The sequence below is a fragment of the Hemitrygon akajei genome, chromosome 15 (assembly GCF_048418815.1).
Source record: "Hemitrygon akajei chromosome 15, sHemAka1.3, whole genome shotgun sequence".
Classification (NCBI taxonomy): domain Eukaryota; kingdom Metazoa; phylum Chordata; class Chondrichthyes; order Myliobatiformes; family Dasyatidae; genus Hemitrygon; species Hemitrygon akajei.
The window spans coordinates 15,189,062-15,201,793 of record NC_133138.1 but is presented as its reverse complement, the minus strand read 5'-3'; the positions used below and the strand labels follow the sequence as shown (position 1 = coordinate 15,201,793).

At 40.6% G+C, this 12,732-nt stretch overlaps 1 protein-coding gene across 2 annotated transcripts in view; it reads left to right on the top strand.

Annotated features, from left to right (window-relative positions):
* rnf14 (ring finger protein 14) overlaps window positions 1-1,586 on the top strand; it is a 30,433-nt gene extending 28,847 nt beyond the window's left edge. For both annotated transcript variants that reach the window (XM_073067215.1, XM_073067214.1), the window contains exon 8: window positions 712-1,586. In XM_073067215.1, coding sequence (XP_072923316.1) covers window positions 712-775 — 64 coding nt within the window. In that variant the 3' untranslated portion in view covers window positions 776-1,586. The remainder of the gene's footprint in view (window positions 1-711) is intronic.
* Window positions 1,587-12,732: the final 11,146 nt, after the last annotated feature.

Here is a 12,732-nt window from a genome sequence, read left to right as displayed (position 1 = left end):
CTACTGAGTCAAAACATCCTCCACGAACAAAACAATCCAGACAACTTGCCTTGTATTCTCAATTACCTCCTCTGACTTTTTTTCACAATGAAACATTATTAAAAATTGTTTGCTTCCAGGTAACTTGCAATAATCTGTATGACACCGAAGCACATCTCCTGGCCATGTTCTAAAAATATTAACCTGTGTATACTCTGCCACAATACAGAATTCCTAGTTTGAGCTGCAGTGTATTTAAAATAAAAACTTATTTATGTAGCATCTTTCCCAACTTAAGGATTTTGAAAGTACATTGCCACAGTATAGTACTTTAGCAGAGTAACTACTTTTGAAAGATAAGAAATGCAGCAGGCAGTTTGCACAGAGCCAACAACCACAACAGCAGTGAGATCATGACCTGGTAACTGGTACTAATTATGGTAGTTGAAGGATAAGCAGAATACTCCCTCTCTCCTCAAGAAAGAAACTTTTACAGCTACCTGAGAACACAGAGTGGACTCTTTCTAAATGACGCTTCTGCCAGCTACTTTGGTATTGTTCTGGAGTGTCATTCCAAACTTTCTGCTTAGAACACTGATGTGGTATGACACTCACAGCCTTTTAGCCTTCAGGAGTGAATACTGCGTACTGAACTATAGCTGACACTAATAGTATGTATGTTAGTTTTCGTGAGTGGACATTTTGTATATAATTTTTTTTTAAATTTTGTAGGCTTTTCCAAGGTATTGAGCTGGAAGATGAATTCCTGAGTGATGAAGATGATGACATTTTTTAGTTTTCTGCAGTTGGCAAGGATTCATCATTTACACAAAGCTGATATGTTAAGCATTTGTAACTGGCAAGAAACTTTTCATCTATCTTAACCAGTTGTGGTAAAAAAAATCCCTCATATTAACATTTGCTTTTAGAATACAGTGAAACTTCTGGGTCACGGTTTAAATTATTAATAGATTTATTTTCAACTTTCAACCATGTATTTCTCAAGCAGAAATCCAAAGGAAAAAGGCACATAAATTTGAGGCAAAAATCATGTTTCACCTAACATTGAACAGCATTATGTGGAAAATTGTTGATGGAGTTGATAACCATTGTCAGTGGGATGATTTGCTGTTGAAAAATAGTAAGTTCACTATTCAAATTGAAATAGAAAAGAGCTGGGTTTTCTACTGCACCAACAGCACCTGCCACTTCCTCAAAACAAAATCTAGGAAAAACATAAATCTTTCCTCAATACCCAGAGCTTTTGCAGACTTGCGCTTGTGGCTTTAGGTTTTATGACTGGGATATTGACGTGAAAGCACTATCTTGAAGAGAAGTTTAATCATGAGGCTTCGTGAGCTAACCTTGGCTAAGAAATTGGGTTTTGAAATGGAGTTCAAATTACCGAATAAATGTTGTGGTGGCCTTTCATTTATATGTACACAGTTTTGATTTTGGAGCAGCAGAGAATTTTAATCTAGTCCTGATGTTTTTATGTCTCACTTATTGCAGGTTATTATGATAGTTTGCAGGGAGTTGAGAGGAAAAAACAGCGAATAAAAGTTATATCTTGAAATAAAATGCCTGATAGTTATAATAAAAATAAACATTGTCTTTGGTCTATATTTCCTTCAATGCCTGAGCCAATATTTATCACCTGTTGCAAAACATAGCAACTCTCAATTTTTAGCTATTTAGAAGCTGCTCTTCTACAAGTTGACCAGAGCCACAATTAACTGTGTTAAACAAGAAGAAAGTGATATTTTTGTTAATTTTCCTTCCCCTTTCAATCCCCATTAAGAAAGTTGGAACTTTCTTACTTCAGTATGAGAAATCATTTCACTTTTGGAATATCTCAGCACCATTTATAGAACAAATTCCTCCTTTATCCTGTAAGTTTTCACTGAAACCAACAGTGCTAACTGGCTTGAGTAACATGTATTCAAATATCATGAAAAATAAATCTCTGAAGTTCAAGAAATAATGAAATAACATATTTTGGTGACCTATTAAATCTGTCTTCTGGGCAATGCTTAATATGTTTTATTTATATCATAGAAAAGTACAGCACAGAAACTGCTTCTTCAGCCCACCTAGTCTGTGCTGGACCATTTAAATTGCCTACTTTTACTGACCTGCACCGGAACCATAGCCCTCCATACCCTTACCATTCATGTACCTATCCAAACGTCTCTTAAATGTTGAAACTGAGCTCACATGTATTACTTGCACTTGCAGTTAGTTCCATACTCTCACGACCCTCTGAGTGAAGATGTTTCCCCTCATGTTCCCCGTAAGCTTTCGCCTTTCATCCTTAACCCATGACGTCTAATTGTAATCCCATCCAAATTCAGTGGAAAAGTCTGCATTTACCCTATCTATCCCCCTCGTAATTTTGTATACCTCTGTCTAATCTCCCCTCAATCTTCTCTGTTCTAAGGAATAAAGTCCTATCCAATTCAATCTTATAACTTGGGTCTTCCAGTCCCGGCAACATCCATGTATTTGTTTTCTGTACTCTTTCAACCCTATTTATCTCTTTCCTGCAGGAGGGTGACTAAAACTGCACACAAAACTCCAAATTAGGCCTAACCAATGCCTTGTACAACTCAACATACCATCCCATCTCCTGTACTCGTGCTTTGATTTATGAAGAACAAGGTGCCAGAAGCTTTCTTTATGACCCTATCTAATTCTGACATTACTTTCAAGGAATTATGGACCTGTATTCCCAGATCCCTTTGTTCTGTAGCACTCCTCAGTGCCCTTGCGTTCACTGTGTTAAATCACTCTGGTTGGTTCTACTGAGGTGCAACATCTCGCAAACTTTTCCGCATTACATTCCATCTGCCATTTTTCAGCCCATTTTTCCAGCTGGTTCAGAACCTGCTGCAAGCCATGACAGTCTTCCTCACTACACCCCTAATCTTGGTGTCATCTGCAAATTTGCTGATCCAGTTAACCATATTCTTATCCAGATTGTTGAGATAGATGACAAACAATAATGGACCCAGCACCAATTGCTGCAGCATACCACCAGTCACAGGCCTCCAGTCAGAGAGGCAACCATGTCCTGCCACTCTTTGGCTTCTCCAGCAAAGCCAGTGTCTAATCCAGCTTACTACCTCATCTTGAATGTTGAGCGGCTAAACCTTCTTGACATACCACCTATGCGGAGGCATGTCAAATACCTTACTAAAATCCATGCAAACAACTTCCACTGTATTGCCTTCATCAGCTTTCCTGGTAACTTCCTTGAAAAACTCTCTAAGATTGGTTAGACATGACTTACCACACATGAAACCATACTGATTATCCCTAATCAGGCCATGTCTGTCCAAACACTCATATATCCAGTCCCTTAGATTACCTTCCAATAATGGGTCAGGCTCACTGGCCTATAATTTCTTGGTTTAGTTTCAGAACCTTTCTTAAACAGCAGAGCAACATCGGCAAACCTCCAATCCTGTGGTACCTCACCTGTCCCTAATGATGATTTAAATATAAGTCCGTAAGACAGGAGCAGAATTTGGCCATTTGGCCCATTGAGTCTGCTCTGCAATTCAATCATAGCAGATCTTCCCCCCCCCGCCCCCCTTCCTTGGCCCCACTCTTCGGCCTTCTCTCTGTAACCTTAGAAGCCTGTGGCCAATCAAGATCTTATCACTCTCCACCTTAAATACACCAATGGCCTAGTCTCCACAGCTGATTTTTGGTAACAAATTCTACAAATTCACCAACCTTTGGCTAAAGTAATTTCTCCACATCTCTGTTTTAAATGGACACCCCTCTATCCTGAGTCTGTGCCCTCCTGTCCTGGACTCCCCAACCATGGGAAAGATCCTTTTCACATCTACTCTGACTAGGCCATTCAACATTCAAAAGGTTTCAATGAGATTCTCTCCTCATCCTAAATTCCAGTAAGTACTGGCCCAGAGCCATCGAATGCTCCTCATATGATAACCTTTTCATTCCTGGAATCATTCTTGTAAACCTCCTCTGAACCCTCTCCAAAACCAACACCTCTTTTCTTTGATAAGGAGCCCAAAACTTCACAATACTCAAGGTGAGGCCCCACCAGCGACTTACAAAGCCTCAGCATCACATCCCTGGTCTTGTATTCTAGACCTCTTGAAATAAATGCTAAAATTGCATTTGCTTTCCTCACCACCAACTCAACCTGCAAGTTAACCTTCAGGGTGTTCTGCACAAAAGGACTCCCAAGACCCTTTTCATCTCAGATTTTTTGATTTTTTTCCCATTTAGAAAATAGTCTGCACATTTATTTTTTCCACCAAAGTGCATGACCTTATATTTGCCAACATTGTATTTCATTTGGATCCTAAGGTTGTCAAGCCGAGGAGTGGTAGTGGGGACAAGTTCCCACTACCTAAAAGTGCTCCTCACAGCATGCGACTCAAATAGCCTCTGACAACCAAGTCCAATTCCTGGCCTTTTCATGTGGCTTAGCCTCTAAGCCCGGCAGAACTGTTTCTACTGACAGGAGAAGGGGCGAAGGTGGGTCCTGGTGACTTAAAACCAGTCACAATATCCTGAAATGGGAGGGTGAGCAGCCAGAAGTCATGGTACATACTGGTACCAATGACATAGGTAGAAAAAGGGAGGTGGTCTTGAAAACAGAATATAGGGAATTAGGAAAGAAACTGAAAAGCAGAACCTCAAGGGTAGTAATCTCAGGATTGCTGCCTAGGCCACATGACAGTGAGGATAGGAATAGGATGAGGTGATGGATAAATGCGTGGCTGAAGAATTTGAGCAGAGGGCAGGGATTCAGATTTCTGTATCATCAGGACCTCTTCTGAGGCAGCTTTGCTGGAGCTGTTGGGAGCGGTTTAAACTAATATGGCAGGAGGATGGGAACCAGTACGATAGAGCTGAAGATGAGCCAGCAGGTTTACAAGTAGATGATGCAATATGAATATAAGAAAGGACAAGCCAATGATTGGGTACAACTGCAGACAGAGCAAAGATTTAAGTTGAACCACAGAGGCAAAATTCACAAGTGCAAAGAATGCAGGACTGAAGGTACTGTATTTAAATGCACATAGCATTCAGAATGAAGTGGACAAACTCATGGCGCAATTAGAGATTGGTTGGTATGATATTGTGGGCTTCACTGTGTCATGGCTGAAAGAGGTCATAGTTGAGAGTTTAACATCAAAGGATATACTTTGTATCAAATGGACAGGCAGGAAGGCATAGGTGGAGGTGTGGTTGTATTGGTAAGAGATGGAATTACATTTTTCAGGTGCAACCCGTCCCACTTGTACAGGTCATTCCTTCCCCAGAAAAGTTTCCAATGATCCAAGAGCTTGAAATCCTGCCCCCTGCACCATCTCCTCAGTCACTCGTTCGTCTGCGCTATCTTCCTGTTCTGACTTCCCCTAGCTCATGGCACCTGAAGTAATCCGGAGGTTCCCACTTTGGAGGTCCTGCTCTTCAGCCTCCTTCCTAACTCCCTAAACTTGCTGCCCAGGACCTCTGCCCCTCTCCTGCCTATGTCATTAGTACCAATATGTACCAGGACCTCTGGCTGCTCACCCTCCCCTGCAAGAATATTCTGCAACCGCTCAGAGACATACTGGATCCTAGCACCTGTGAGGCAACGTGCTATCCAGGCATCTCTTTTGCTGCTGCAGAATCTTCTATCTGTTCCCCTAACTATCGAGTCCCCTGTGACTATTACTCCACCTGCCAACCGCAGTGCTTTGGTTTGGCTGCTGCGGCCTTGCCCAGGTAGGTTATTCCCCCTCAGCAGTATCCAAAGGGATATACCTGTTGCTGAAGGGAATGGCCACAAATCCTGTACTGACTTCTTTCTCCCTTTACCTCTCTCAACGTTCACCCATCTACTCCCTGAGTTCTGCACTCTGCACCTGCTCAAAAGTCTTATCTATCCATTGCTCTACCTCCCAATGATCCTTAGTTAATCCATCTCCAGCTCCAGCTCCATAACGCAGTCTTTCAGGAGCTGGAGATGGCTGCACTTCCTGCATTTGTAGTCATCAGGGAGGCCATCAGGTTCCATGAATTCCCACATGCTAAGGAGGAGCATTCCACTGCCATATCTGCCACCCTGCCTGCACTGTACTATGGGCAACCAAGACCAAATCAGAAATAACGAAAGGGAAAACTGACCCTTCTTACCTGTTTCTTTGGTCTCAGCCTTTTTTTGTCGAAGTCCCTTGAGTCAAACCCTCTAAGTTCCCACTCTGACTCTAGCCCACACTCCGACAATGGCTGCTCCGCTCGACCCAATCTCTCTGTTATGGTTTAACAAAATAAGAAAAACCCCATGCAGGGAGAAAAATCTCACCACATTTGGTGGTGCTCCACTTGCCTTCCACTGCTGCTGATACCGCCGATGCTTCCTGTGCCTGTGCACTGGCTACCGTTTTGAAGAAAAACCCTCACTCAAGGAGAAAAGAACTCACCACATTTGGTAGTGCGCCACTTGCCTTCTGCTGCCACTGATGCTTTTAAAATACAACAAAAGACAACTAAAAAGCAATAAGAAGAAAAAGATGAAATATGAGGGCAAACTAGCTGATCATATAAACCAGGATACTGCAGATTTTTTTCAGTTATATAAAGAATAAAAGGGAGGTGAGAGTTGACATTGAACCCCAGGAAAATGATACTGTTAGTAATAGGGAAAAAGAAATGGCAGATGAACTTAACAAATACTTTGCTTCAGTCTTTACTGTGGAAGACACCAGCTGTATGCCAGAAGTCCGTGAGTGTTAGGGAGCAGGGGTGTACAAAGGAAAAAAGTGCAGGGCAAACTCAAAGGTCTTACGGTGGATCAGTCACCTGGAACAAATGGACCAGAGTCCTGAGAGAGGTTGCAGAAGAGATAACAGATGTAATGGTCATGATCTTTCAAGAATCACTTGATTTTGGCATGGTCCCGGAGGACTGTAAAATTGCAAATGTTCCTCCGCTCGTTAAGGAGGGATGAAGACAAAAGAAAGGACACTATTAACCAGTTAGCCTAAACTCAGTGTTTGGGAAAGTGTTGGAGTCTATTATTAAGGATGAGCTTTCAGGGTACTTGGAGACGAATGATAAAATAAGTGAAAGTCAGCATCGTTTCTGCAAAGGGAAATCTTGCCTGACAAGTCTGTTAGAGCTCTTCGAGGAAGTAATACGCAGGGTGTACAAAGGAGAGGCAATGAATGTCATTTACTTAGATTTTCAGAAGGCATTTGATAAGGTGTCTCACATGAAGCTGCTTAACAAGATAAAATCCTATGGCATTACAGGAAAGAGGAACGGCTGACAGGCAGGAGGCAGCCAGTGGGAATAAAGGGGGCCTTTTCTTGCTGGCTGCCCGTGACTAGTGGTGGTTCCCAGAGGTCAGTATTGGGACCGCTATTTTTTCACATTGCTTGTCAATGATTTAGAAAGTGGAACTGATGCCTTTGTGGCAAAGTTTGCAGACAGTACAAAGATAGGTGGAGAAGTATGTAGTGCTGAGGAAGCAATGTGATTGCAGCAGGAATTAGACAAATTGGAAGAATGGGCAAAAAGGTGGCAGATGGAATACAATGTTGAGAAATGTATGATAATGCATTTTGGTAAAAGGAACAAATGGGGAGAAAATTCAAACATCAGAGGTGCAAAGGAACTCAGGAGTCCTCGTGCAAGACTCCCAGAAGGTGAATTCAAAGGTTGAGTCTGTGGTAAAGAAGGCAAATGTAATGTTGGCATTTATTTCAAAGGGAATAGAATAGAGCTAATGCTGAAGCTTTACAAGATGCTAGTCAGGCTGCACCTGGAGTATTGTTAACAGTTTTGTATCCCTTAACTCAGAATGGATGTATTGTCATTGGAGAGCGTCCAGAGGAGGTTCATGAGGATGATTCTGTGAATGAAGGGGTTAACAAATGAGCATTTGGCCGCATTGGGCCAGTACTCACTGGAGTTTAGAACCTCATTGAATCCTACCGAATGTTGAAAGGACTAGATAAGGTGGATGTGGAGAGGATATTTCCTATGGTGGGGGGATACTAGCGGGCACAGCCTCAAAATTGAGGGGAGACTTTTTAGAACAGAGGTAAGGGGGAATTTCTTTAGCCAAAGAGTGGTGAATCTGTAGAATGCTCTGGTCTGTCACAGACTGCAGTGGGAGCCAAGTCCGTGGGTACATTTAAAGCGGAACCTGTTCGGTCGGTGCATCAATGGATATGGTGAGAGGGCAGGTGTATGGGATTGAATGGGATCTGGCATCTGCCATGATGAAATGGCAGAACAGACTCGATGGGCAGAATGCCCTAATTCTGCTCCTATGTCTTATGGTCTAACAACCAATCCAATATACCTGATCCCTTAGTAGTCTCAATGACAACTGCTCTATCACTGCTAGGGCCCTGGCAATTTCTGCACTTACCTCCCATAGGGTCCGAGGGGACTTTGTCAGGCCCTGGGGATTTATCCACCCTAATATGCTTCAAGAGCGCCAACACCTCTTCTTCTGTAATCTGTTTCAGGCCCATAAAGTTGATGCCACTTTGCCTCACTTTTATAGACTCTGGTTTAATCTCCTAAGAAAATACAGATGCAAAAAAATCATTTAAGATCTCCCCCAGATGGATTACCATTCTGATCTTTCAGAGGACCAATTTTGTCCTTTGCAATCCTTTTGCTCTGAACATATCTGTAGAATCCCCCAGATTCTCATTCAACTTGTCTGATAAAAAACCTTACGCCTTCTTTGAGCCCTCCTGATTTTTTTCTCAAGTGTTCTCTTGCATTTTTTACACTCCATAAACACCTCATTTGTTCCTACCTGCCTATACCTGCTATGTATCTCCATCTTTTACTTAACTACAGCCTCAATATCTCTTAAAAAACGATGTTCCATAAACCTGTTATCCTTGCCTTTTATTCTGACAGGAACATACAAATTCTGCCCTCTCAAAATTTCACTTTTGAAGGCCTCCCACTTACCAAGCACACCTTTGCCAGAAAACAGCCTGTCCAAATTCACATTTACCAGTTATGCACGATACCACCAAAATTAGCCTTCCTCCAATTTAGAATCACAACCACAGAACAATCCTATCTTTTTGCATATTTACTTTGAAACTAATGTCATTATGATCACTAGATGCAAAATGTTCCCCTACACACACTTCTGTCACCTACCCTGTCTCATTCCCTAATAGCAGATACATTATTGCACACTCTCTCATTGGGACTTCTCTGTACTGATTAAGGAAACCTTCCTGAACAGATTTGCCAAACTTTAGCCCATCTAGTCCTTTTAACTATGAGAGTATGAGAGTTCCACTCAACATGTGGAAAGTTAAAATCATCTTCTATAACAACCTCGTATTTCTTGCAACAGTATGCGATCTCACCCTACAAATTTGTTCCTCTAATCCCTAGGACTGTTGGGTGGTCTGTAATATAGCCCCATTAACATGGTCATACATTTCTTATTTCTTCATTCCACCCATAATGCCTCACTGGTCGAGTTCTCCAGTCTATCCAGACTGAGCATTGCCATGACTTTTTCCCTAATTAGTAATGCCAGCCTTCTTCCTTTAATCCCTCCCACTTTGTCACATCTAAAACAATGGAACCCCAGAATACTGAGCTGCCAATCCTGCAACCAAGTCTCATTAACGGCTTTAATATCATAATTCCATGTGTTGATCTATGCCCCAAACTCATCTACATCTTGCACTGGAAATATATGCAGCTCAGGTTATTAGTCACACCATGTTCAATCTTTTGACTTGGTCTTAACAACATCTGCAACTGCCTCCACAACCTTTGCACGATCAAAACACAAAAATACAGCTGCAGATGCTGTGGATCAAAGAATACGTACACAACGCTGGAAGAACTCAGCAGGTCAGGCAGCATCCGTGAGAAAATAGTAGCCAATGTTTCAGGCCGAGACCCTTCTCGGCCCGAAACATTGGCTACTCTTTTCTCATGGATGCTGCCTGAGCTGCTGAGTTCTTCCAGCATTGTGTACATATTCTCTGCACTATTAGTCTGCCACTCTGGTTTCCATCCCCTGCAACTCTAGTTTAAACCAGGATATTAGTCCCCTTCCAGTTCGGGTGCAAACTGTCCCTTCTTTGCAGGTTTCACCTTCCTTGGAAGCAAGCCCGATGATCTAAAAATCTGATGCCCTCCCTCCTACACCAACTCGTTCGCCTTGTATTAAACTGTATAATCTTCTTATTTCTGGCCTCACTGGTATGTGGTATGGATAGCAATCCAGAGGTCACAACACTGGAGCCCTGCCCTTTAACTTAGCACCTAACTCCCTGAATTGACTTTGCAGAACCTCATCACTTTTCCTACTTTGGTACCTAGGTGGACCACAACCTCCAGCTGTTCACCCTCTCACTTAAGAATGCTGCGATCCGACATGTCCTGGACCCTGGCACCTGGAAGGCAACATACCATCTGGGAATCTTATTCTCGTCTACAGAACCTCCTTTCTGTTCCCCTAACTAATGAATCCCCTAATACCACAGATTGCCTCTTCTCCCCCTTCCCCCACTTCCCTTCTAAGTCACAGAGCTAGACTTGGTTTACCACTGTGACTTTCCTCCTCTAGGTCATCTCCCAACTGTCTTCCAAAGTCATGTATCTGTTGTTGAGGGGGATGGTCACAGTGGTGCTCTGCATTGGCTATTTAACCATTTTTCCATTCCTAACTGTCACCCAGCTATCTGTATCCTGTCCCTTGGGTGTAACGTCCTCTCCATATGCCCAATCTTTCTTTTCAAATCTTCTTCTTCTTATTATTCAAAAATAACACAGGTACATCGAAGTAACAACCCTTACAATGCCTCAAAAAAAAAGAAATTATCTTTAAGATTGAAAATTTTTGTGAATAAAAGAAAATCCCTAATAAGCAAGAAAAGTGAGAAAAGAAAAGAAACCCATTGAGGGTACAACCCCGGAGCCAGGCGTCATATAGAAAGCTTCTAAAAATAAACATCGAGCCACCAATGAAAAAGAAAGATATATCAAGAAAAAAAGATTACGCTTTGATCGTGGAGGAAATCTATCAGTTAACTGAAATGATAGTAACGAGCAAATGAACCCCATCTCTTCTCAAAATCAAATAAAGGTTCAAAGATTCGACTTCTAATTTTCTCCAAGCTAAGACACAGCATCACTTGAGAGAACCATTGTGACAAGGTAGGAGCTGATATATCCTTCCATTTCAACAAAATGGCCCTCCTAGCTATCAATGTAACAAAAGCAATAACATGTTGGTCAGACACAGAAATACCATGGATATTTTGAGGAATTATTCCAAAAAGCACAGACAATTTATTAGGTTGTAAATTGATTCTGAGTGCTTTAGAAATTGTCGAAAAGACTGACTTCCAAAACTGTTTTAATATAGAACATGACCAGAACATATGTGTCAGTGTAGCTATCTCAATTTTACTTCTATCACAATATTTGTCAACATTGGGAAATATTTTAGAAAGTCTCTCCTTCGTCAAATGGTAACGATGTACAATTTTAAATTGAATCAGTGAATGACTAGCGCAGATCGAAGAAGAGTTAACCAGCTTCAGATTCCGCATCCAATCCTCCTATATAAAAGTCAAATTGAGTTCCTTCTCCCAATCCTGTTTAATCTTAAGTAAAGGACGCTTATCCCATTGTAATAATAAATTATAAATTCTTCCAATAGAACCTTTCATCGAGGGGTTCATATTCATAATAGTATCTAACAAGTCAGCCTCCAATATGTAAGGAAAATCATTTAAATATCTTTGTAAAAAATGTCTAACTTGAAGATACTGTAAAAAGTGTGAATATGAGAGAGAATATTTATCGACTAATTGTTCAAAAGACATCAATCTGCCTTCTTTAAATAAATCCGAAAAAGAATTTATACCTTTATTTTTCCAAAGTAAAAAAATTGGATCACTCCAGGAAGGTTTAAAAAAGTAATTACGATAAATTATACTACAAAGTTTGAATTTTTTAAGATTAAAAAAATTGCGGAACTGGAGCCAAATTTGTAAAGAGTGCTTAACCACAGGATATAGGTTTAAATTAGCAACTTTAGCTAATTGTATAGGTAGAGCAACTCCTAATAACAAAGTTAAATAAAACTGTTTCACAGCTCTCAGTTCCAGGTCTACCCAAATTGGCCGATCATTCCTATCACCCCAATATATCCAAAAGGACATATACTGCAAATTAACAGCCCAATAATACATTCTTAGATTAGGCAAAGCGAGACCTCCATCCTTTTTTAACTTTTGTAAATGACATTTACTAATTCTTGTTCTTTTATTATCCCCAATAAAAGATAGAATAATAGAATCAATCCGATCAAAAAACTTATTAGTCAAAAAAAAGGAGTATTCTGAAATAAATATAAAAATTTTGGTAAAATCATCATTTTAACTATGTGAATATGACCAACAAGTGAAAATGTAAGTGGGCTCCATCTACTAAATGAGTACTTCATAGAGTCCACAAAAGGAGGAAAATTGGCTTTATAAAGATCCGTATATTTTTTAGTAATTATGACACTATTTTTAGTGATTTTTAGTTTTAATTTTTAGTGATTATAAAAGAATACCTAACTTTAAAAAGAATATTATCATATATAGAGATAGATTCATTTAAAGGGAGTAATTCACTTTTACTAAAATTTATTTTATATCCTGAAAAATCTCCAAATTTGTCAAATAATTTTAGCAAAGCAGGAATGGATTCTTCAGGCTT